The 26172-nt window shown below is 40.0% G+C and overlaps 1 protein-coding gene across 1 annotated transcript in view; it reads right to left on the reverse strand.

Moving 5' to 3' along the window:
• Window positions 1-26172, reverse strand: part of SLC9A9 (solute carrier family 9 member A9) — a 532106-nt gene that overhangs the window by 329676 nt on the left and 176258 nt on the right. Inside the window, exon 6 of the mRNA XM_024769140.1 lies at window positions 15653-15758. Coding sequence (XP_024624908.1) covers window positions 15653-15758 — 106 coding nt within the window. The remainder of the gene's footprint in view (window positions 1-15652; window positions 15759-26172) is intronic.

Raw genomic sequence — 26172 nt, forward strand, 5'->3', positions numbered from 1 at the left:
TAGAGTTTCTTTTTTAGGAATAATATGAAATAGGCATTTAACTTTGTCTCCCAAAGGAATAGCCCATTGACCCACACTATTTATTAAAACACCTAATCTGTTGCCTGGAAGAACAATTGGCTTGGGTTTCACATTCTGTCCCTCAGAAGTAAAAATGTGCTGCCTTTCCATCTTCTGAAATTGAATGTCACTTGGGCCTTGGTCAAGTCCCAGGCCAACCTGATTATTCCTGCTTTTGTAAGTGACTTGGATTTTCTGCTTAGATGTCCTCATAATTCTTTCTTTAAACTTGAAATTCAATAACTTTGCCAGATTGTCTCATCGTGTTGATGATTCCAAATGAAATTTTCCTGGCATCTGGTGGGTCCTTTAAGTCTTTCCATCCACTTATTACATCATTTCAGGAGAATATTGTTTTATTATGTTTTAAAATAATTTCCATGTGCTTTCTTCTTCAAAAATACTCAACTATCTGCCATCCACTTCTACCGTATTCCCTATAGTCATTACTATAACTTCGTTCTTTTCTACTTTGTTTCATGTTATTTCCTCAAATCTATCTTCCATGTCCCTAACAGTGCTTTCAGAGAAGTTCATTCTATTTTTGTTGCTTCTAAAGTCTTTTTTATCTCTTAAGTGATTTTATTTATCTCTCCAACTTTTCTCTTGAGCTCTGCTGGCACAGTTTTAATCTCCCTTGATTTTTTTATGTCTCTTCTGTGAAATCTTTAATGATATATCTATATCTATCTATATCTACATCTAGAGAGAGAGAGAGAAAATTCACGCTGTCCTTCATAATAATGGAGAATTCTTTGTCTAAACTTTTCTTTAATACTTTGGTAAATTTGTTTGGGGGATTGTGGGCTCTTCTTTGGCTTAAATTAAAAAAATATATTTTGCAGTTTTGATGAACATGTCCCACTCCCTCCTTTTTGATTATTACTCATCTTTAAAAGAGACTGGCTACTTATTAAATAACAGTATAGTGCAGGGATACAGGGAAATGGGTGGAATAGAGCTGAGTAAGCGGAAGCCAATTGCAGTTCTAATTTGGATTTTATTCTGGTTATCTATCATTGCAAAACAAACCACCCCAGAACTTAGCGGTTTAAAACAACAATCAGTTGCTTTGTTTACAAATCTGCAAATTGGGCGGAGCTCAGCAGGTTCACCTCATTTCTGCTGCCTGTGGTATCAGTGGGGCAGCTCTCAAGAGGCTGAAGGATCCGCTTCAAGGATGGACCACCCAAAGGTCTGGGAAGTCAGGCTGGCTGTCATCCTCTCCCCAGGTGGTGCACTTCACAGAGAGGCTTGACTTCACAGTAAGGTCGTTGCGTTCCAGTGGGGAGTGTCACAAGGAACAGGAAGTGGAAGCTGCTAGTTTCTTAAGGCCTGGGCCTGGAAACTGGCACAGCATCCCTTCCTCTGCATTTTATAGATTTACGGGGATGAGGGGAGGAAGCATAGACTTCACCTCCCCATGGGAGGACTGTCAAAGAATTTGGGAGTCATGTTTGAAAAACTGCCCCAAGTTTTCGGTCTCAAGCATTTGTTGCTAAATCTGTTTTCTTTCTTTCGGGAATACATCTTTTTGCAGTCCATGGCATTCAAATTGAGTGCCATAGAGAAAAGATCCATAAGTTACAGATAAAGTATGTTTTGGTTTGGAAATTTTTGCCTCCCTCCCTCCTGCCCGCCCCCATGCAAAGAGCCTCCTGCAATGCCCTAGCTGGGAAACTAGAGTGTAGGTCAGCATGATTTCTACTCATCTTGGCATTTTGAAGGGTCAGATTATTTTCCTCCATTTCTTCCTTGGCCCATCCAGCCTGATCTTATCTGTGCTCTAAACAACGGAATGTTAGCTAGGCCTGTCAGTGATGTGATATGCTGTCAAATCTGAGAGGAATTGACCTGGCTCAGCATCTTTCGGTCTCTTGTTCAAGATTTCACATTATTTGGCAGCAATACTTCATACGTAAATATTTCATAGTTTGTGGTTTGGAGCTGTGACTGTTTCTATGTTTCATTTGCTATGAAAATTTCCTCTCTATTTTTCAATGTTTTTCGTAGTTTTAGTTTGTTTTGAGGGCATCTAGTAGAATAAATATCTTATCCTCCTGTTTTAAGCAGAAGCTCCATGTGAACTTTAGAATCACCCTAAAAAAATCTGTTGGGATTTGAGGAGGCAGATTATTCTGAAGGTACAGATTACTTGGGGGAAGGGCTGACTATTTTACAATATTGAATCTTCCCATCCTATTTCGTAGTAGGGCTCCTCATTTATTGAGATTGTCTTTTTTGTCCTTCGCTAAAGTTAAGACTTTTCTTCTCACATATCTTATAGGTTTATTATTTAGGGCTATTCTAATTATTTTAGATTTTAAAATGTTATCGTGAACAAAATAATTTTCCCATGACATTTTATCATCAGTTGTTACTGAAGTCTAGAAAAGCTATTGATTTTTGTGTGTCAGTCTTCTGTCCAGCCAGATTTCTGAGCTCTCTAAATTTTTCCATTTGAGTCGTTTGTATTTTTAAGTAGACAATCATATCAGCTCATCTATTGAGTATTTAATTTTAATTTTTATATTTTAAATTTGTATGATTTTACTTTTAAAATTTCAGCTTATCCTTGTCTTCAGGATACAGTCTTTTACCCCATCTTAGTAAATAATTATACATGTTTTGGGCTTTGGTTTTCTAGAGTTTTGTTTTCCCATGACACTGATCTTATTGCTTTCATAATCTATATCTTCAGTGCAATCTCACTTCTAAAATCCCAACAGATTTTTATATTTTAAATTGGGATAGATGTGTATACTGAGGCTGCATCTTGATGAAATTAGAAAGCAGACTTGCAGAAACTGACTGACTTGCTCAATGGGATAAAGCTAGTAAATGATAGAGTCATCATCCAGACTCCCAGCCCAGCCTTCGCTTCTTCGTGGAAAAAGTAAAACACACGATCCACACATGAGGTGTGTTCCAAGATTAAAATTCTTCCACCAAAACTTTTACCAGAACTCCTAATAAAACGAAATTGAATGCATACATGTGTATATTTTTTATTTTTCATAACTTATTCTTATAAACATGCTGATGAAAAGGCTAAAAGCAGACTGCTGTTAGAACAATAGGCAATGTCTAAAAATCTAAATGTTCAATAGTCACATAATGAAAAATTAACTCTGCTTTGAAGATATTCTGATGTCCATAAAAATAAAGTAGGCAGATGAGGGTGGGGATGGGGTTAAAGATTAAAAAAGATAAACCTCCAAATATATTGGGGTCAGGATTTAATGTAATGGCATCAGGGATAACATACTCAATCAATGGCATTAGATCAAATTTGACAATTTAGCTGTCATTCTGGAAATAAGCTAATTGGCACAGGCTCCAGAATTTGACTTTCATATACTGAGTTGAATTAAGTACCTTTAGAAAAATCAGATGGAATTACATAACGATTCTGATACTATAGGATAATGCTAGCAAGCATGTGGTCTGGATTTTATGTGTTTCACTTCATAAAAGAATTCACTGGGCACTCACTCCACTATCTTTTGAAATGAGAAACTCTTGATGTTAACCCATGAAGAGCAACCTAAATACTGGAAGAATTTATTCCTTTTCCCTTCAACACTGCCTGTCATTCTGGCAATGGAAAAAAATGATGTATTTGAGGACGCCCGGGACAGGAAAATTGATAAGAGCTCCCAACTTCTTTTCCATAAACAACCGATCTTTTAAAGCTATTAACACAGGAGCTGGGCATTCAAAGACAGTTCATTTATCATCTAATAGCAGGCCAGGGTATCAGGCATTATGGTCATGTTCTGAAAAATGGGTCCTGAGTTCACCCACTATAGCTGAACAGCTGCTCCTTCCCAAAGTTTTAATCAGATTCCCAGAGCATTACATGCCCCAAAATGCAGAGCCCACATAAAATCTGCAATAAGCCTGCCATGTAAATTCATTATGGAGCCCAAATAACATGAACAGATTATATTCTCCAGGCCAAGAGAGAGCTTTTAATTTAGACTAAAATTATGATTGCATACTGATTTGACCCCTTGTTCTCTGGAAATGTTTTTCTTGGGAAAAAACTCAGAATTGATCACCTAAAATAAAAGGCGTTTTCTTGGTCGTTCAGAATGAGAAGTCAAGCTTAAACACATTGGAAAGAAAATATGCTTTAGGACAAAAAAAAATCTTAACCGAGAGCTCCTGAAATATAAAGTTTTGTCTTTTTTTGTTTAGATACACTTCCCTCTCTCTGACATGAGAGCCATAGCTTTCTACAGATTCTAAAAAGAAGTTTATGACCTCCTCTCCAAAAGTTTAATGTGTAGTGTTTTAGATCTTGTTATGAACAGAAGCTAGTTTGGCAATGTTGGAAATCTTATCTCACGTGAAGCCAAAGCCACGATTGGTTCTTCTCGTAGATGTCCCTGATACCTAGTTATGAACTATCCTCCATCACTAGGCCACTGTCTTGTGAATGTATGTCACTGGTCACAACACAGAGAAGGAGAGACAATCACTATTAATTCCCCCACCAGCTATTAAAGGACATCAAACAGAGACAAAGGCATTCATGTGTAGTGACAAAAGTACAATGTATCAACCAGAAGGATGGACTAGTCATAGAAGAACTGAGAATCACAGAATCAAACACTGCAAGTGACCGCCCCAGGTTTATCCAGTGGGGAGAGAGCAAGGTTCAGTTATCCTAACAAATGTAGAATAGTTTTAAATGTCTTAAACGTTGGTATGGATTTGGGGAGTGGTTGCCATTGCCTACCACTTCAAAATTCCAAGTTCCGTTGGGAAAAAAATACCTTTTGTGTGAAAGATGCAGATAAACATCTGATTCATCAATCTACCCTTCTTCTGTCCCCATGCTGAGCATACAACCCTTTGGATATTATTTGTCTTTATATGCAGGTCAGCCCACGGGAAATACTGCTTTTATCATGTGATCTTTAGGGTACTTGAAATCCCGGTGACAGTAATTTCCTGTGGTGAATTAATAAAGTGGATGCTGTTTATGGTTCAGCCTCCTAAGTAGCTTGACTATAGAAAGCTAGAATGGATAGTCTGGTCCATGGGTCAGTAACTTCTTGGTGTTTATTATATCAGCACCCTGGTGTCCACCTCTGCCTCATGCATACTTGGCTTAGTGCAAATCATTCTCTTAGTACATGGCTGGTCATGCCAGGCCTAAACAAGAGAACATCACCAGGTTCTTCCGTGTAGAGAGAGAGCCAAAATTTCAAACAGGGGCTAAAATAAATAAGGCACTACTATGACTTGGTGACAATGTACATCAAAAGACAGAACTACCTCTTTCAACTCTCTCTCAAGACTGGCTTTTTGCCTAAAACATTAGCTTATAGTCATTTGTGCACATAAAGAACAATTTTTAAAAGAATCTCCATCACACAGCATATCAAGAACTGGTGTGGTGGAAAACGTCCCCTGCTTTCCACCCATGGAAGTAACCTCTTCTCAGGAATTGGCAAGAACTGAATAGATGAATTTCTAGTGTGGATCATAAATCTGACAGTAAGAGAACATGAAGAAATCAGAACAGAGAGTAAGCAAAAGTAGGAAGACAATGAGAAAGATGAAGGACAGCCTCCAGAGAGAACACGACGAGTCCCACACTTGAGACACTAGAGGTACAAAGGATACAGCTTATAATCTTCAACAGAAAAGTGGAGGGATCCCAGGGACGATACTTTACCAGCTTCCTAATGTATAGGAATACCTCGTATAGTTTGAAATTATTAAAGACTATCTGAAGTTTCAGAGCAAGTATAAATTGATTGCAGCATTTCTAAGCCAAACTGAAAAAGATTATTTGTTGTCAGACTCTTGCACCATTTTGAGAAACATTTCGACAAATACGGCTACTTGAGTGAAAATTGGATTGCTTTAAAACAGCCCTTTTGCCGTATGTCCACTTCCTCTGCATACCATCCATCATCTCTCAGTTCACTATCATTCAATGTTCACTATCTCTGAATATTGTAGTGGATAATATAGTGCTTGTTTCTTCCATAATTTACCCCTCCCCATTAATCGTCATTATTGTCATCACAGTCATTGCTTATTAGATTTATGATAGTTTCACCAGTATCTTTGCTCACCACTCCTTGTCGCCCAAGTCTCTGTGAGTTCAGTTTCTTATTTCTATAATTGATTATCTATGAGTGGTAAACTCTATTTACCTGAAAATGTCTTTATTTCATTCTTTCCCTTGAATAGTATTTTAGTTGAATTTAGAACCTTGTTTGTAGGTTATTTTCCCTCATAACTTTGTACATATTATTCTACTGTCCAAATTGTTTTCCACTGTAAGTAATTCATCTTTCCTCTCTGGTTAATTTTAAGATTTCCACTCTGTCTTTGATGATCTCATATTTCATTATAATATATTTGGCTGTGGGTTAGTTTTAATTTTTCCAGCTCTGGACATAATAGGATGTTTCAGTTTTTCTCTTCAACTCTGGAAAATTATCATCCATTATCTCTTCAAATATTGCCACAGATTAATTCTGCTCTGCATTCTGGGTCATTTGCAAACTTTACTTCTGGTTAACCAGCTGCATTTAATAGGACATTTATCTCATCCGTTTAGTTTTTAATGTCGATATCTGCATTATTCTTTCCTAACTTGTTTTCTGTTCCTCCATTTATCTCTTTAGTCATTTTAATATGCTTATTTTATAATATATCTCAAGATTTTATAATTTTTGTTTAGCTCCTTAGGGTGCTTGTTCTTCTGATTTACTTTTATCTTCTGACTTTTCTTCATAGTGGAGTTATTTCTTTTTGTGGCTTGTAAATTTTTATTGTGAATTTACTTTCAGGAAGGGTTGTTTTTTTTTCTGTGGGATTTCCATGTGTCTGGGTTGAGATAGTATCACTTCAGAGAAGTTTAGCATATTTAGAAATAAGGAAAGGGAAATAATGCTGGGGCAGATGTTTCAATAGTCCTAAAATCTTTTAATCTTAATTCATTGGCTTGTATTTCCTACACACAACTTCCCAGGCCAGGGATTCTGATGCAAAATCCAGATAAATGACAAGTTTCCTCAACACTTTTTAAGGCTGATGGACAGAGTCTGTGACGGAGGGACCACTTTGAGAATCCAGGCTTTATTCAAAGAGCTTTGCTCAAGTTTATTATCATGAGTGAGCCTACAAGAGAAAGGGCTCTGATTTCCACATGGAAGTGGGACTCCAGATCCAAAACCTCTGAGTTTATATCCTATACAAAATCATGTGGCTACTGACAGTGGTATCTTCCCACTCTTGCCTTGTACACCTGGGGAATTTCCTTTTCTCTCCTTCAAATCAATTCTACATTTAGCAAAGATTTTTTGTCTTTTTAGATAAAACTTTTTTTTTAACATCTTTATTGGAGTATAATTGTTCTACAATGGTGTGTTAGTTTCTGCTGTATAACAAAGTGAATCAGCTATACATATACATATATCCCCATATCTCCTCCCTATTGCGTCTCCCTCCCACCCTCCCTATCCCACCCCTCTAGGTGGTCACAAAGCACCGAGCTGATCTCCCTATGCTATGTGGCTGCTTCCCACTAGCTATCGATTTTACATTTGGTAGTGTATACATGTCCTAGAGAAATGGAAATAAAACAAAAATAGATAGATAAAGCATTTTTTAAAGTTTGTAAATGCATAGGGCCTATGTGCTTCATTTCAATTCATTATGTTCTGAACATTCCATTATTGTGAAATATGGTAGTTGTTGCTCTGGGATTAAACTTGACTTCCAATCACTTTCTTCTAATAAAAGATTCCATGCCACTGGCCACAAGGATGGGGATATCATTCAGATCTGGCCGATCACCATGTTTAATTTCCATAGAGTACTATGTGATTGGCCTAGAGGTGATCTTCTGATACAAGCAGAGCCAATAGGAAGATATTGGCTCTGCCTGTATCATATCTATGGCTCTGCTTGTATCATATCTATGGCTGATATGCAAATATTGGGAGAATTAAGTGTTATTTTGAACTAGAACAATATAAGCCTGGAGATGCCATAGGTCACTCTCCCCTACTTCGTAGTCATCTATCTGTGCAGTCATCTGTCTGTACTAGGAAAGAATGACACTAGCACTCAGAGGGAATCAGAGCCAAGAAAGAAAAAGAAAGAGTAGACAACCACATTTGAATCCCTAAATCCTGGCATGCCCAGAGTCAGCCCAACTCGTGTTAAATAGGCCAGTGAATTCCTTTTGCTTAAGCTAACTTGAATTGGGTTTCTGGCACTTACATCTGACTTATACACCAATAAATTAAAGTATAAATGGAATTGAGATAAGAAACCATCAATATGGATTTCTTTTTTATTCTTTTTAAAAAATTTTTAATTAATTTATTTATTATTTATTTATTTTTTGGCTGCGTTGGGTCTTCATTGCTGCGCACAGGCTTTTCCCTAGTTGTGGCGAGCGGGGGCTACTCTTCATTGCGGTGCACGGGCTTCTCATTGCGGTGGCTTCCCTGTTGTGGAGCACGGGCTCTAGGCATGCGGGCTTCAGTAGTTGTGGCTCGCGGGCTCTAGAGCGCAGGCTCAGTAGTTGTGGTGCATGGGCTTAGTTGCTCCGTAGCATGTGGGATCTTCCCCGACCAGGGCTCGAACCCGTGTCCCCTGCATTGGCAGGGGGATTTTTAACCACTGTGCCACCAGGGAAGTCCCAATATGGATTTCTTTTATTTATTTATTTTTGGCAGTTCAGTCTGTAGTGTGTGGTTTGAAATGAAGCAAAGCAAGTTCTGAGTTCCCGAGAAGCAGTGAGTAAACGTCAGATCTAATCTGAGAGGCAAGGGATTGGAGTCACAGGATAAAGTCAATGTCAATTCCCAGTAATCTGAACAGGGACATGAAAAGATAGGGTAGGGGAGATGCCAGAGTCATAGCCAGGAAACAGGAACCCGGGATCAGGAACAAGGAAAAGCAAACAAGGCCGCAGCAGCAGGCAGGGGTGTGGGCAGCAAACACTGGGCGTTCTGAGCTATGCTGGAGGTCAGCTGAGCTTTGCCTCCCAGTAGCTTCTTAAAGATGCCAGGATGCTGTCCCATTCCTGCTAGGTGGTGCCACCTGGTGTCCAAAAAATGAAGTTGGCATGGATTGACTGTTAGGGCAAGGAGTCCTTAAGCAGAAAGGACCATAATTCTTTTTTTTTTTTTTTTCTAATTATGTATCCCAGCAGTATCTAGACAGGCATCAAATAAATGTATTTTATGCTGATTATCAGTTTCCAAGGCAAATATCAAAGTGACTTACCCTCAGAAAGATGTGTCAAGATATAAGAAATTTGTTTTTAAGTTGAGCAGATTCATGAGAAATATTATACTTTCCGGTGGTAATAACAGTTTTGGTTCATTCTCATCAAAAGGAGACATCTCCTTATCACCTCTATGTTTACAGCTATGGGTAAAATGGGAGAAGTAGCGCTAGTGAGGATAACTAATAAGGCGTTTCATATATTTAGAAGAAGCAGTATGAAGAATATTAAACATCCATCCTCTGGAATGTATTTTAAGGAGAGGATTAGTAAAATGTCCCCACCTGTGTTTGAAAGGTTGAGAAACTTCCAGATAATTAGCTGCATGTCATGGTGGATGGAGAAAAGTATGTCTTTCGTTCAAGGAGCTTGTAATCTACTTAGAGATGATGGTACCAAGAGAAATAATAGATTTCCTTAACGAAATATGTTTAGAACCAATCCCTACATAGCTATTTTCTGGGATAATTTATAGAGCAAGTTTTTGTTGCACATATTAAATCCTGCTTTAGCTATCGTTTGCCTCGTTTCGGTGAGGAGCTGTTGAGAGTAGGGATGAGTGACTGTGCCCATCCATCTACATTACCAACGCTCAGCATAGAGTCTGGCACATACAGGTCCTCAGTACATTTCTGTCAAATGGCTGGATGACATCTCAAGGTTCCTGTTAGTCACATGGTACTTGGAGTCTCACAGCCATCCCATTAATTTCCATGTTAAATTTCCCTTAAGATGCATGGACTATAAGAAATGCGGTCTTTCAAAATGTCACTCACTCTTAAGTGCCAAGCATTCACCAGTATCACACTTGAAATGACATTTTCTAGTAAGAGCCTCTTATTTAAAATGAGAAACTAACACTTTTATTTAAAATGAGAAAATGGTGTCCATTTCTCCATCTCTTTCACTAATCTATATTACATTTCCTTGTAAGCATTTGCTTAACAGAAAATAAAGGCACCTAGTACGTGTTTATTATCATCCAAGAGCCAGCTGCTTAATGAGGTTCTTATTTTATCTCTAAGAAAATCTGGAGGCATTTGTATACTGTGGAATTATTTTACAAGAAGATGTTTCAGTACAATACTGGCAATATTTCAGTTTCGCAGATAAATGGCTGAGAACAAATCATCATCCTCTTTCTCATCTTTCATGGGTAGAAAAAAATTTCAAACTTAAACCTCTGTAGAATCTGCATTTGAATGAAGATTGCCAATTATCAAGTATGTTAACGGGGGATTCTTTGGACCAGAGTCGATCATAAGTAATTTAATCTGTTTCCAATACATATATACAAGTAAACAGAAGAAAATAAAAACCACCTGTGATCCCACCTAACACTCTGATTTTGTATATAAATGATAATGTGTTCTAATTATACACCCACATGCATACACACACATGAATTTGGCTGTGATTTTTTTTAACCAAAATAGATCTTAGAGTATACACCATTTAAAACTTTTCCTGTTTTCTTAAAAAATATATTGTGAATATCTTTTAACATCAACACTCCTTTTCTATCATTTTTCAAATGTCTGCATAGGATTTCATGATCTTAATATATTATAATTTACTCAACCAACTAGTAACATTTATGGTTTTATTTCTTCCGATGGCTGCCCCATGGCTCTAAATAATATGTATATACTTCCATTTCTTGATTTGTCAACTCCACACATATATATTGATTTCTTACTGTGAGAGAAGTGACATTTTAGGTAACTTAGCCCTGCCTTTCTCTCTCTCCTCCTCCAATTAACTTCCACAAGTAATATCAATTTTGGTTGTGAGTACCTATATAACTTTAAGTAATATACTTCAACCTCTAGTTCTTTAGACAGTGTACCTTAACTAAGTGGCTCATTCTTAATGGGGGAAATCACATGTAAAAATGGTTATTCTCTCTATTCCTTGGATCATAAAATGCCATATTTATGAAGGAATGCTTCACTAGAAGCAGGTCTATCTTTAGTCATAACAATGACACCAGAGAGATCTGTGTAAGTACAATGAAAGATATCGATATACGTGACTATATAAATTATAATAAGTATATATATTTATAAGCATAGATTATGTAGATTATAGAGCCTTTCCAAATATATTGCTTTATTTATTGACCAGAATAACTTTATAATGTATACAGAACAACTATTCTTACATATTATAGGTAAGGAAACAAGCATGAAGAGTTTATGGCCATTTGAAGTCGCTGTCGTGGTCTTTTAGGTTCCGTTCTGTTTTGTTTTGGTTCTGACCAGCATCCACTTTTCCTTTTCTGTGGCAGTATTACTCTGAGCAAGAATCCCATCTTTCTCCAGTCTCAGCTCATGTGCTTCCAAGTAAAACCAATTACTGCCCTGAATTTATGAACAATGTGACTTAGACCTGAGACAGTAAATGAGGCACATTTCCCTGGCCACAAGTGGGTCTGGAATAGCGTCAGAATCTATAAGGTGTACTAAGATTTATGTTGGGAATAATGGGACAAAGATTCTTGCTCTAACCTCCTGAAGAAAGATGCAGCCCTGGGACTCGCTGGCAACTATCTAGTGACCGGGTGAGGGAGATAACCCTGAAGAAGCTGCGCGAGGTGAGAGTTCAGCTCATTTCACTGGATCCTTTCCTGAGCCATTTCTACTCCTGCTGTTCAGTTACATCAGCCAACACAAACTCCCCTTGTGTTTACTCCAGTTTGGGCTGATTTCATGTCAGCTGTAATAATTGTACAGTTAATTCGTGACAATCCGGACACCACCACTTTTGACTTAAACCTAGGGCTCTTTCTACCCTACCATGGTGCCTCTGAAAGTAATGTCTTTGTTCAGGATTCAAAAACACACACCTTTCAAGATGTCTTCATTATATCTTTTGCCTTACTTCACAGTCTATTACACAATCTTTAGAAGTGCAAATCCATCACATGGAATTCATTCATGAACCCATACACATACATATTTGGGTATGACATTCCCTATATACTTGAAATAATAGCATGGATCAGAGAAAAGCTAATTTCAAAATGTTTTTGTTAAATAAAGTTACTTTTATCTTAAGATAATTCTGGATCATTTTAAGCCTTAGGGACACCACCCACCACATGCCGCTGTGTACAAGAGTTATGGTCATCAAATTCAATTATAAATTAGTTGTCTGAAATTCAGAGCACATTTAACCTAAGAAAAAGTATTATAATTAGTTCGCTTCTTAGATTAGCACAGAAAAGCTGATTTAATCTAAAATGTGGCTAAATTACTTTGTATTTGAATGAGGAATACTAGAGCACATTACTGTCAAAAAACTAACAATAAAACTTTTTTAAATACTAAGAGGATGGTTCTTAAGCAAGGAGATTTGCTTGTAGAAGATGGAAAGACAAATGAAAGTGTGTGGCTATTCCAAAGAGGCTCTGGAGTCACTGCCAAGGCCATAGTGGTTGATGATTTAGGTCATTTACTGTACTTGATTTCACATCAAAATGTGTCTTTTCCTTTCCATGGTACAATAAAAGCTCTACCTCTATTCTTGAACTTCAAAACCACACGAAGATGGAACTGAGAAAGGGAAAATAAAAAGGAGGTTTTCACTGTCTCTTTTAATATACGTTTCAAGTGCAAAGTCTCCGTCTTCAGAAAGTTACTATCTAGAAAAGCAAATATACGTGTAAACCCAAGATTTCATGGCTGAGCTAGCAAGGAATCGATGGAGGCACATACGGAGGTGGAGGAGGGACTTTAGCATGTGAGCTAGTGGTTCCCAGAGGAGGAGACTGAGGTACACGGTGAAAGACTTGATGGGGCAGAAGCAGGACCTGGGAAGAGAGCTTTGCGCCTGTGAAGAAAGGGATGAGGCTACAAGCCAGAGAGATGTGTCTGGCTACTATGTGAAGTTAGAGTGAAGGAAGAGAAAAATGGAGAGACAAATGTTTGAACTCCTGGTCTGAAAGTCATGGAAAACTGTTAAATAGGGTTCTTCCATGGGAACTAGAAGATAGTTGGGGATGCAGCATTAAAGGAGAGGGAATGTGTGTGTAAGTAGATGTATAAAAAGAGACTGTCGCATCGCACAGGGAGATCAGCTCGGTGCTTTGTGACCACCTAGAGGGGTGGGATAGGGAGGGTGGGAGGGAGACATAAGAGGGAGGAGATACATGCATACGTATAGCTGGTTCACTTTGTTATACAGCAGAGCTAACACAACAATGTAAAACAATTATACTCCAATAAAGATGTTAAAAAAAAAAGAGATTGTCATACGTGCTGCAAACTAAGTTTAAGAAGCAAGTGAGAAAAGTGAAGAGTAAAACACATGGAGGATTGTGTAAGGTGAAAGAAGAAGTGGTCAACAGACGGCACAGGGGGACAGAGAGTCTAGACCCAGGGTAACCTAGTTACAGTAGGCCCTCCGTATTCGCGGGTTCCTCATCGAACAATCCGAGGTTCAGTTAGTTGACTCAGCAGACATGGGGCCCATGGATAGAGAGGGCTGACTGTACTATATGCCATTTCATATAAGGGACTTGAGCACCTGTGTATTTTGGTATCCACAGGGGGCCTGGAACCCATTCCCTGTGGATACAGAGGGACAGCTGTACATTAACGCTAATAGAGCACCTGGAAGAGGCTGGTGGAGTCCACATGCACCAGGTGGAAGAACGAGCTTGCAGGTTTGAATGTGTGGAAGCTTCCGTGTCAAGTATTCCTAATTTAGAATTATCTTTATTTTAAAGTTGAAACTCACTGGGGTCACTATGTACAATACCTGAAATGCCAAAGCTGGGAAGCACAAGATTTCAGCTAGACTGGCAAGTGTCTGGTGCCTAGAAAGGAAAGGATCTTGCCATGGTGGGAAACACATTTTATTAAGACATGCAACGCATGGATAGGGGAGTAGAAAAGGCGCTACCAGTAATAACCACATATTGACCTGGGGAGATCTTAAATGGGCTGTTTCAAATGCCTCCCAGGCTTGTGCTCGACAGTGTCAACATTCATCCTTGGAGTCCGCATTCTGAATGGAAAACTACTGTGCATGGTAGTGCTGAAAGTAGAAAGGCCAAACTTTCCTTGGCTGTAGCTGCATGATTCTTTCCCAAGGCTCATTTGTGCTTTAGTCGTTTCGCTTTGCTTGGCCTTTTTACAACATGGCAGCTCAGGAAGTGAAGATGGGGGACTCAGCAGATTTTTAAAATTTTTCCTCCAAATGTTCCTTTACTACTAGTATATCTTGGACAAAGATCCCTGATGTTTTAATTAATTGCTCTTGGTGTTTCTTTAAAAGCATCCTTTGGCATTTGTGAATCTGCCATGGCTTTTGCTCTTAATTTGCACTCACTGGTATTTTCCTTTAATGCAGGAGAGGACCTTCTCAGTAGCCAGGTAGAATATAAGTCTTTTTGGAGACTCTTTCTTGAAAGTTGCTGAATTCAGTGGTAACTCTAGGGTGGCAGCCTTAAGAAATGTCAGCTGGCAGAAAAAAAGAATACTGCTGTCCTGTTGTTTCCTACTCCCCTCTGGGCGATCTGACTTTTAAAAATCCTTTGTTACTTTGCAATACATTTTCAAATGCATTTGAAGTAATTAAAACACTGAATTGAATCTTGTTGTCACATTTAATTATTAGATAGCTACCTCCCTCTAGGGTATCTGACTGTTGCCCAAAATGTTGGTCTTAATCTAAAACCAAGAAGAGACCTCTGACATAGTGAAAGCCACCAAAGTGTCATTTATTAAATATAAATGGTAAGCATCTAAAGGGGAAAAGATGAAGGGAAAATTACATTAACTCTTAGCAGACGAAGCTCCATCATTTTGACTTGTCACGCGATGATTTTAAAATGTGTGTGTTTCTATAACGTGTTACATTTGCACTGATAAAGAATATTCTGACTCTCAACTTCTATCTCCAATTTGCCAAAATTAGTATAAATACAACGGTTTCTATTAGTCTATTATCTGGAAAGTGACTTAAGGAAAAAAATTAAATGATATTGATTTGAAATGAAGAAAGTTTATTTATGTGCATTTTAGGAAGCCTAAATGAATCAGCTCAATACATACACCGAGAACAAAAATGTTACCCTTTGAGTAGTATCTATGGAAACGTGAAGCTTATTAATGGTGTTAGAAATTAAGTGGCTAATGAAATGTTCCTACTCTTGGCACTCTTCTGTGATAATAATTCCTTAAAAGTTAGAAATTGACTGTATCTCTATGGCATAACAGAAAAGATACTATTAAAGCCACTAGGAATTATCACCAAGTAGAAGCATATTTTACATGGTCAAAGAAGCACAGGCCAAGTTCTGGTACTTACTATGTAAGGACTATGGCAACTGCATCATTCAACACACTCTCCCCAAACAAGAGTGTGTACAGGTCGGGGTCGACATGCAGTTCATGGAAAATGGCCAACACCGTCACTAGGGAAGACACACAGATACGCAGAGTTAGCTGGGACGTAGCCAGGGACTTGTCCTTGGTTGTGGTCACCTGTATAAAGCACTCATTAAATGTTCATCTTCTCAAATCCATCACTATACACGCACCGAACCTTCAATCAAAAAACGATCTGACTGTTCACTTCCCTGCTTAGAGATTTCTCTGGGCTCGCTCCTCCCTGCTTACAAGAGAAAGTCTGAGCTCCTTGGTACAAGTCTTCTATAATCTTCATGCTCTTTACCTTCCAGTATCTCTTCCTGCACCACTCCCACCCCCTAACCACCCTTTGCTGCCTCCCTCAAGCCACAAGGAACTTGCCATAATTTCCTAAACTCGTGTCATTTTTTAATTACCTTGGCATTTTGATTCACTTTACCAGAGCAGCTATTTGTTTCCCATCCAAGTGCTACTGTTCCCCTCCTTCCTTAAATACATAAATACACACACACACACACACACACACACTTCTTGCTCCCCCAAAAAACCAAACCAAACCAAACCAAAAAACCTTTATTCAATCTTTAAAAGGCTTTCAAATTTCCCCTCCACACCCCTGATCCCTCAGCAAAGACCTGGGTCACTCCTGTTTGATGCACGAGCGACTAAGTGAATGAATGAATGAATGTTGTTGCAGCGACTTATTCCTGTGAAGGGAGAGGTAGTCGGCACCTGGCTCTCATTCTCTCGAGATCACACTCATCTATAAAGATGGACTCAATGTTCCTAAAAGCAAGACCTAAGGATTCATTTTTGGCAGCCTGCTGCATGGCTACTATATACCTCATATCTGTATGGAGCCTTTGGGAGTACACCAGGGCGGTAAATAATCACACACTGATTGGCTGTGGTCATCAAAACTATTCAGTGTCTTGATACTTGAAGCAGTCATGCAAAGTGTGAACAGCAATCATTAGGAAAATGATCCATTGAGTTGATTGCCAAAGGGGAAAAGAGGGGTGGTTGAAAATGACGCTGATGGTAAATTTTTAAGGCAGAGTGGGCATTTTCATTTCTGCTCCTTCTTTTCCTATTTCATGGGCCGTGAGGTTAGTAACTGTGTTGTATAAAAGCGTGCTGGGGGGAGAAAAAGCTGAGCTGGACTGTTTTGTAAGTAGAATCAAGAAGTTTGGCACTTGTCCTGCTATAATGGAAGGGTTTTAGTCAGACCATGACACAATCTGATTTAAACTTTGGAAAGTAAGTTCGGGCAGCAGGGCAGAGGGCAGAATGGACGTGTGGCTAGAAGCTTTCCCAAATGTTCTGGCAAGAGATGAGTTGTACCAAGACAGGAAGAGTCCTAGATTCAGTCTCCTAAATCCTTGCACATCCTGCTCTGCCCTGAACATCCGCCACCCTGGGTTCTGATAGGTCAGTGACCACCGTGCTTTGTATTTTACTTACTCGTGGGTTCTCATCTTCCCTCTGTGTCACTAGCCCTTAGCACGGTGCTAGAATATAGTAAGCCTTTAGTGAGTGAATGAATAAAAGATAATGTCAGGGAGGATAGAGCAGAGGTGACAATACCCACAAGATATTTGGGATGGAGAATTGGTGGGTCTCGGTGCTTGAGAGACAGCAAGGAGTGATCTTGGTTTCAACCCTGGGCAGTTGGTAGATGGGCTGCATAAGAGAAATTAGTTTGTAGACAGGGGCATTTTGTAAGTTTGGTTTTTGACATGTTGACTTAAATAGCCAGGTAGAATTTCCAATGGAGATTTCAGTAAGAAAGCTGGAAATAAAAGGCTGTAAGCTGAGTTGGACAGAGTTAAAGCAGAAGGAAGATTTTAAGTGTTATAAGCATGTAGATGGAACATAAAGCCACAGGAGTGGCTGAGATTGCCTGGGCAAAGTACATAGAAAGAGAAGAGAGTTCATGAGAGATCCTCAGGGAACACTTACAGCTAAGGGGTATGTGGAGAAAAAGAAGCATGAAACATACACGTGGGATATTTGCCAAACCTGACCCTAAGCATGAACAAGTTGGCTGAAAACCATATTCATCATGCATAGAGTTTTATTTACTAAAAATTATCCTAGGGAAAGGAGAATTGAATTCAACAACTAGCTCTGAGGTAAAGGGACAACAGATATAAAATGTCATGAATTGGCATGACAGTTAGCCGGCTCCCATTTTACTAGGCATAGAGTCAATTTCATTATTCTAGCTGAGTAGATCCTTAATCACAATAGGCAGAATGGCAGAGATGTCCTCTCTACTAGCATGTAGCTGTTCACATTTGCCAGCACCCTCAGCCTTTGCAGGCGGTCGTAGGAGGGGCTAATAATTACCTCTGCTAAGTAACCTCTGTCTACTGCTAGGATAGTCAAGACCCTGCATCTAATCAAAACAAAGAGACTTCCATTGGGGGTTTTAATTAGCAACATTTTCCTTTTGCTAGGATTTTGTGGAATAAAAGTAATTTTTAAATTAAAAAATTCTATCACGGAAGCTCTATTGAATATTGGCTGTTGTTTTATTGTGATTGTTGATTTTCCAAGCTTTGAAGATGACTGGCAGCTTGTCTGCACTCCCAGACACACAGGTTTCCTAGGCTCACAAATAGGGATGTAAGGCCCAGGGTTTCTTTCCCCACACCCCCAGTTACGAAGTCCACCCTGGGCTGGGATGGACTCTGCACCTTTCCAGTGAGAGCTCTGGGCCTTAGAAGGGAAAGGCTCTTAATTGAATATCCAGTTTTGTTAAAAACTGTTCTGACATTCCCACAATTCCTTTTTTTTTTTTTTTTTGTGGTACGCGGGCCTCTCACTGTTGTGGCCTCTCCCGTTGCGGAGCACAGGCTCCGGACGCGCAGGCACAGTGGCCATGGCTCACGGGCCCAGCCGCTCCGCGGCATGTAGGATCCTCCCGGACCGGGGCACGAACCAGTGTCCCCTGCATCGGCAGGCGGACTCTCAACCACTGCGCCACCAGGGAAGCCCCCACAATTCCTTTTGCACAAAGAACTGAACTCCACTTCATAAACGTTATCCCACACAAGAGAGAAAGCTATTACTCTGTGCATTCCTATTTACCCTGTGAAGAAATGGAACGGCTTGGAAACAGAGCCAGGCAGTGTGTCCTACGAGAGGAAGTATTTGCTGGGACCACAAATGAGTTGAATAGGTGAGTCAGGAAATTAGCCGCCCACTCTCGCTGCTAAGCTTAGAGCTTTTAAAAAACACATTTAATTAGCTCGTTGGCAGGGCTCAATCTCACACACAACGTCCAAGACTCTGTGTCACCTTCCCAGGAGAGAATGTCTTGGAACAGCTGTGGACATGCTCACACAAGCTCTGCCCACGTGTTGCTGGGTTTGTAAGGACAACCTAGGTCCGAGGCTGGGCTGAAAAGCAATGCATAGTTAGATGAGCCTTCTTGTGACAGTATGAGGAGAACATTCTAGACCCCATGAGGATAAGAAGGGGAGAAGACACAATCCAATTTCTTAAGCCTCTGATTTTATCAGGGGATTCAGTCATATTTGCCTTTGTCACGCTGTAGTTGCACCCATTGCTTAGTGATGGGTTGGAAGCTCCGCTTGGGGCTCAGGACCCCTCCCCAACACATCCCCTTTCTACTTGACTTTTTAGCTGGAGAAATATCCGCTTTGTCTCCCAAATTGGTAGTAAGGAATACAAGCATACATAACTTTATGTCCAAACACACATACACACACACACACACACATAACTACCCCCAGGTAAGAGCAGCAGATGGTTGAGAAATGTCAGTGACTCACTGGAGATATCTGAGAAAATAGTTTCAGAAATCAAACAGCGAGGGGTCTTGGGGGAATGAATGAGGCAGTGGAGTGGATGGCACTTCTGAGAAGCTGGTGATAAAGCGAAGCCTATGGAGCAGAAAGCCAAGAGAGGCTTTCTCTTCAATTTCTAAATTACAGGTTGAGCAGAATAAGTGGATAAAGAAGTTGAAGAGAGAGGAAAAAGAGGGGAACCCCTTTAAAGCATTGAAACTATTATTTTCTCATCTCAAGTGTAATAACCATACCTGGAGATAAAAATTCAGATAATGACTGGCTGACCCCATCAGTACCTCAGTGTGTTGACTCTTAAATGATGTTTTGCTTTTTTTTTTTTTTTTTTTACTGATAGCTTTTGAACTGACCTCTTTCCTAATGCTCTTTCAGTCACTTTTAAGTCTTCAGGGTGATTTAGTGACAGTCCCTTCCCTAGAATCTCCATTAGCAGCTCTCTGACCCATATTTTCTTGGTGTTTAACAAGGAATTTAAATTTCAAATGATATGGGTCTATGGACAACATCACACAATAGTTCGTACCCCTGTTGCTCTAAGTCATCACTGAGCCTTGTCAAAATGCTGGCTTTCCCTGGAGAGTGCTCTCTGTGGTTTTCTGTGCAAATCAGTATGTGTGACACTTGTCCCTGACACATGGAGAATCAGAAATGTCTCTGGCCTGTGCAGCTGAACCATGTCAGGCCTGACAGGTGGAGAACCCTGGTAGTCTCATAAATAAGGTAGCATTTTTGCATTTCCACAAGTGATTATTGGGGAAATGTGGGACTTTTTTTTTTACTCATGTAATTCCTATAAACGAAATTCTCCTGTAACTCTTCCCACTTTTCTGAAATATTATACAGAGTGAGATTTCAAGGAGAGGCTTCCAAAAAAGTTGAGGTATCCTAGTACAGGCTCGAATACTGGAATTATTTTGAGCCTAAACCTTCTCAGTGAAGCCTTGGCAGCAGAATCAGTGCATGTACTGGTTTGGCCAGTCAAGCTTTGCTAATCATATCCTAGAATTACAACTAGAAAACCTAACCCTTCTGAAATAAGTCAGAGAAACTATGCCAGATCTAGAAAGCTAACCACTAGATTTACTTCTTTGAGATTATTCTAAATCAGAAGGTACACAAACCATCATGGATGATTTAACCCTAAAACACTGCAATTTTATTTTGGCCATCAATATGATATGTTATTTTGGTACCGAGTTAGTAGTGGAGAAAGTACCATAGGCAAGCACACTATTGAAGCCCTCTTCACCAGGGATCCTTGGGAGAAACAAGCCCTAATGCCCCAAGGCAATGGTTTCAAAGTATGGTCCAGGGTCCTTTGGGAGTTCCTGAGACCTATCCAGGAAGATTCCCCAAGGTCAAAACCATTTTCAGAATAATATGACAATGTCACTTGAGTTTTTCCTTCTTATTATGTCATCTGTGTACAGTGGAATTTTCCAGAAGCTATATGATGTGTGCGAGTGCACTTGAATGCAGAAACAGATGTGAGAATCCAGCTGTCTTCTACTACACCACATATTAAGGAGATTTGAAAAGATGTAGAACAATGTCACTCTTCTCAGTAAATTTTTTTGTTTTGGAAATAAATTTATTTTTATAAAAATATGTCATTTAGCTTATAAATGGTTTATGATGGCTATTTTAAATAGATCAATGAAAATATGTTAAAAAATTTAAAGTTCTAACATGGTAAGAATTGATAGATGTAACACCCATAAACAAAAAGCTCCTGAGGTCTTTCCTAATTTTGAAGAATTGTAAAGTGGTTGTGACACCAAAAAGTTTGAGAACCATTGTCCAAAGACATTTGTTGTATGTAATGAATTAATTTACATCCTCTGCACTCAGAATGATACTGGCTAAGCATCATCTTTGAGAGAAATGAGAAAACAGTTGCTCAAATCATTTTCTGTGGAATTTAACTCTCTTGGATTCCTGTTGAGAAAGCCACCCTAGATCTTAATATCTTTTGCCACACTATAACCAGCTGGCATATATGTAGAGGATTTCTAAAACTCCCACATGAGGAAAATTATTCTTTTCATATTAATTCCACTGGCACATCTCTGGAATCACAGTCCTGTCGTGAGTGTTTCTGTTTGTTTAAGTCTGTTTTTGGAATGTAAGTGCTTTGTGGACAGAGATTATTTCTTCAATATATGAATAATAAAAACACTGACAATCATACGTCCTTTCCTTGACTTCAAACATGGCTGAATGTTGTTCCAGAAGAACCTACTTCCTCTTTTGCTTTAAAACCAGGAGTACAGTCCTTAGCAGTTACTGAGAATATAAAAACGTAATCAGAAGCTCACAAGGTTTGGCATTAAGAAAAAAAAGATATTTAAAGATTAGGAAGGGAGAAACCTGAGAATAAATACAGGGGTCGGGGGGATGTTTCCCAGATTCCATATTTGGGAACTTATGGGCTGATATCTGTTGGCACTTTAGCTGGTGCTTTAAAAATTTTTCCCAAAGGTACCTGCAACAGAAATATTATAAACTTAACATTAGCATGGAACATAAACATTTAAAATAAGGCCCAGTTTTCTCACCAATGGGGTTTAATGAGCCATGGTGCAGTTTACTGGGGAACCGCTGCAGTACGCTCAGTATCTGAGTGAAGATGACTCACCCTGTCATCAACAAGCGCTCTCCAACCAGGATCACGACAAGCATTTTGCCATTTAAAAAATGAACACAGTAGGCAAGGGTTTGCCTACAAATCATGAAATAAATTCAGAGAAAAGCTCAGTGGAGCCAAAAGCAGACAAAGCTTGGATGGGTCATCAATGGAAGGTAAGAATATCACTGTGACCCATGAAAAGTAACAATTGTAGGAAAAAAGATGGTAGCGTTAGTCATGATCATAAGATAAGTGGGTTTCACAAATAAATTTTTCTCTTGCTACAAAAAGATATGAAACAAGCAGGTATCTTATACCATCATTGCCCAATCTGTGGATCGAGACCCTGAGGGACATTACAGAAAGGTTGCAAAGTAGAGGGTGCATATTCCTGCTTTCTAAGCAGTTTAGACAAGCTGCTAAGGGTGAACGAGAGTAATATTGAGAAGAGTCCACACTGGGCCTATGCGAGAGAGAGGGGAGAAGGGACAGGAGGAGAGGGATCATACCATGTGTCCAGTCATTCATGTCATCACTCTGTGAGGTAGCCTGGATAATGCCTGCCCTCCCCCCACCCCCACCACCAAAGATGTCCATGCACTAACCCCTGGAACCTGTGCATATATAATCTTACACGGCAAAAGGGACTTTGCAGATGTAATTAAGGTTCCCTTAAAATGGGCAGATTATGTTGGATTATTCAGGTGGGTCCAACCTAATCGCACAGGCTCTTAAAAGCAGAGAAATTTCTTTGCCTGGTCAGAGATGCAGTTGAAGGCAAGGCAGAAGAGAGACTGAAAAAAAGAGGGAGCCAGGAAGATTCCAAGGGTGTGAAGGATTGAACTCTCCATTGCGAACTCTGAGATGTAGGGACTCACTTGCAAGGGCCAGAGGGAGATCTCTAGAAGCCAAGGTATTCCCAGCTTTCAGCCAGCAAGGAAACAGGAACCTCAGTCCTATAACTGCAAGGAACTGGATTCTGCCAACAAACAGAATGACCCTGGGAGAGGATTCTTCCTAGAGCTTCCCTGTAAGAGCCCAACTAGCCAACACCTTGATTTTGGCCTTGTGAAACCTGGAGTAGAGACCCCAGTTGAGCCAACGTGGACTACTGACCTATAGAACTATAAAATAATAAATTTGTGTTGTCTTAAGCTGCAACATTTCTGGTAATTTGTTATAGCAGCCCTAGCAAACGAATACACTCTGCTACCCTCTCACCATAGGAACTACAAAATGGCTAAACTTCCAGGCATTTGATTTTTCAATGTATGAGTTACTGAGTGGGGATGTAGCTAGAACGGCCCTTCAGTCCCCCCGGCCCCTACCCCACCATGGGTAGAAAAGAAGTCACTTAGACAAATCTTTTAGCTCATGCTTAGCAAGGGAAAACCTGGACCGATGAGAAGGCTGTGGGTTTGAAAATATTTGTGCGTGTGGGGCCCTCTGTGCTAATTAATTATCCATGCGAGTCACCCTTGGTACGATCATCACACACAACAGATCACTCGTTTACTCAGAATGTATTACTTTATGGCTCATCAGATCACTTTATTTTCCAGTGTTTATTTTATATGACCTACACTGTGAAGAATTGGTGCTGAAGTGGGAATGATGACTTCCAAACCAGGGTGGAAAGTTAACACAATTGGGTAAGCCAAGTCTAAAGCGAGCAAGCCAAAAGTCATAAAGCAGCTCTCAGGATAATTTTTATTTTTCTTCTTTGAACTTTGCTTTGTATTTTATAATTTTTTTGCAGTAAGCATGCACTATTTTTAGAATAAGAAAGGTAAAAACCATCTTAAAAACTGGCCAAACTTAATAAGGAGATACAGCATGGAACCCGGAGTCTCTTCCCACGGCCCAGGATGCCATATGTGAGGACCCCTCACCTCCTCCCTTTCTCTCAGAACTTCCTCCCTGGGCTTCCAGACTGTTGAGCCCTCTATGTGACATGACCTTGTGGACACTTCTTGTCTTTCCAAGTGCTCTCCTTTGTGCTGGGGATACAAGCTTCACCTAATTTCCCTTCAACCCCTCTTGTCTCTTTTTCTCTCTCTCCTGTGTAAACTCAAACCTTTTTCTCTCTCTCCTGTGTAAACTCAAGCAGATGCTGCCCAGGAACCCCTCTCAGTTCCCTTCTCACTCGACCAACTCTCCCTGAGCAATCTCATCCACACTAAGTAATCTCAATCTCCAGCCCATCTCTTCCTCTCCCTCACCTACGGACTCCCGTATCTAGCCACTGCCAAGACAACTCCACCTGGAGTTCTTCTACTGGAATAAATACTTGTTAAGCATCATTGTGTGCCTGGCACTGGGTATGGATGTGCTATAGATTCCCTATCCCCCAGCCAGCCTTTGTCAATCGGCTGCTCTTGCCCTTGAACTACCAATCTCAAGGAATGGCATCATCACCTACCCAGAAACATTTTGCTTGTGTTAAAAAATGTGACTTATCTTATTTACAATGGAAAAATCTCTGGCATTATAGGATATAATTTCAAGAGACAAGCCACACTTGTCTCTTCAGTGGTTTACAAGGTCAGTCAAGGAAAGAAAAAGAAACCAGTTCCAGAGGTGCTATATTACATCAGGTACTGCAGTGTGAACTAGATTTGTCATCTCTGAAATTTTAGTCCTCTACAGTAATCCTTTCTGGATTGGAAAATAATATAAGCAGGCAGAAGTTCAGGTGCAGGTAAATGCTTTTTCTTACGTGAAAGCAGTATTAACAAACAAACAAACAAACAAAAACACCTCCCAAAAAACAGCCTGCAAGCATTTTTACTTTTCTTTAAATTGGTCCCCTTGGATAAAACTTGGTCATCACTGGTATCGGTTATTCATCTATATATTTGTTGATGCCTTTGGTCGTTTTGGCAAGCAGCAGGCAGTTAGTTCTGTTGACCTAATGAGTGAACAAACGAATGAAACTTGAAGGTCATGCGCCATATGGCTAACTCCTTGAAGATCAGACCGGCTCCTGCCTCTCTTGTGTCCTCCCATTGTGGTCAATGACTTCTTTGCCCACTCACTGACCTGATAGCACTTGTTATAAAAAGCTGTTTTTGTTTCAGTTCAAAATAATACATTGAACACTACAATGTGTTTTTTTTTTTACAGTACCCAGGTAAAAGGTCAGTCCCTGTCCTTTCTTGGCTGTGTTCTAGAAGGAGGGAAACCACTTTTCAAGGAATCCTAACCCCAGGGGCTTCCGAGAGGCTTTGTAGAGCAAGGGGACTCAACCCAGGCTGCTACTTGGGGTGCCCTCCTGGCTCCTTAGGCATCTCACCCTTCAGGAGGTGCTCACTTTCAGGTTGTGCAAGTGCTGACGCTGCATTTACGTGACTCTGAGAGTGAGTGCTGCCTTCAGTGTGACTCAGTAGTTGCCTCATTGCCCCATGGTTTTGACCTCAGTCAGCCAAGCCAAACCCTAAAGGGAGCCAGAGGGTGCTCTTGTCCAAGGAAACACTCTCCAAGAAATTTCTGAATCCAGTTTTCCCCCATATGCAATATCTTCTTTAACACATAATTGGAAAGTGTGGGCTGGACACTGACTTTCAAAACTTCTGTTCTGCAGGTCTGTCTTTGAGCACTGCTGAGAATGAACTGCTTTCGTTTAAGCAGAGCCATTCTGTTCCCCAAAGCAGCGAGCCAGAGAGGTCTGTCAGCCACAGCTGTTTCCCAGCTGTCCACGGAGCTGTTGAATTGCTTCAAATGGTTTTTCAGTGTATTCTTGAAATCCCATCCTCAGAACACCTGGAGTCTTGCTTTATCCATTCTCAATATCCCGGGCATTTATATAGTTGGCTGTCACCCACTATCTTCTCTAATTCTGTTCTGTGGAGCTGACTTTCCATAACTGGGCTTCCAATTTCTGAAGCAAGACCTTTGAGCCAAGACCTTGCTATTCACAACTCTGTTCTGAGGTAGACATAACGGTTGGGAACTTGACTCTGACGTCAAACCAACCTCTGTTCGGATCCC

Source organism: Neophocaena asiaeorientalis, unplaced genomic scaffold, assembly GCF_003031525.2.
Source record: "Neophocaena asiaeorientalis asiaeorientalis breed wild unplaced genomic scaffold, Neophocaena_asiaeorientalis_V1.1 scaffold118, whole genome shotgun sequence".
Classification (NCBI taxonomy): Eukaryota; Metazoa; Chordata; class Mammalia; order Artiodactyla; family Phocoenidae; genus Neophocaena; species Neophocaena asiaeorientalis.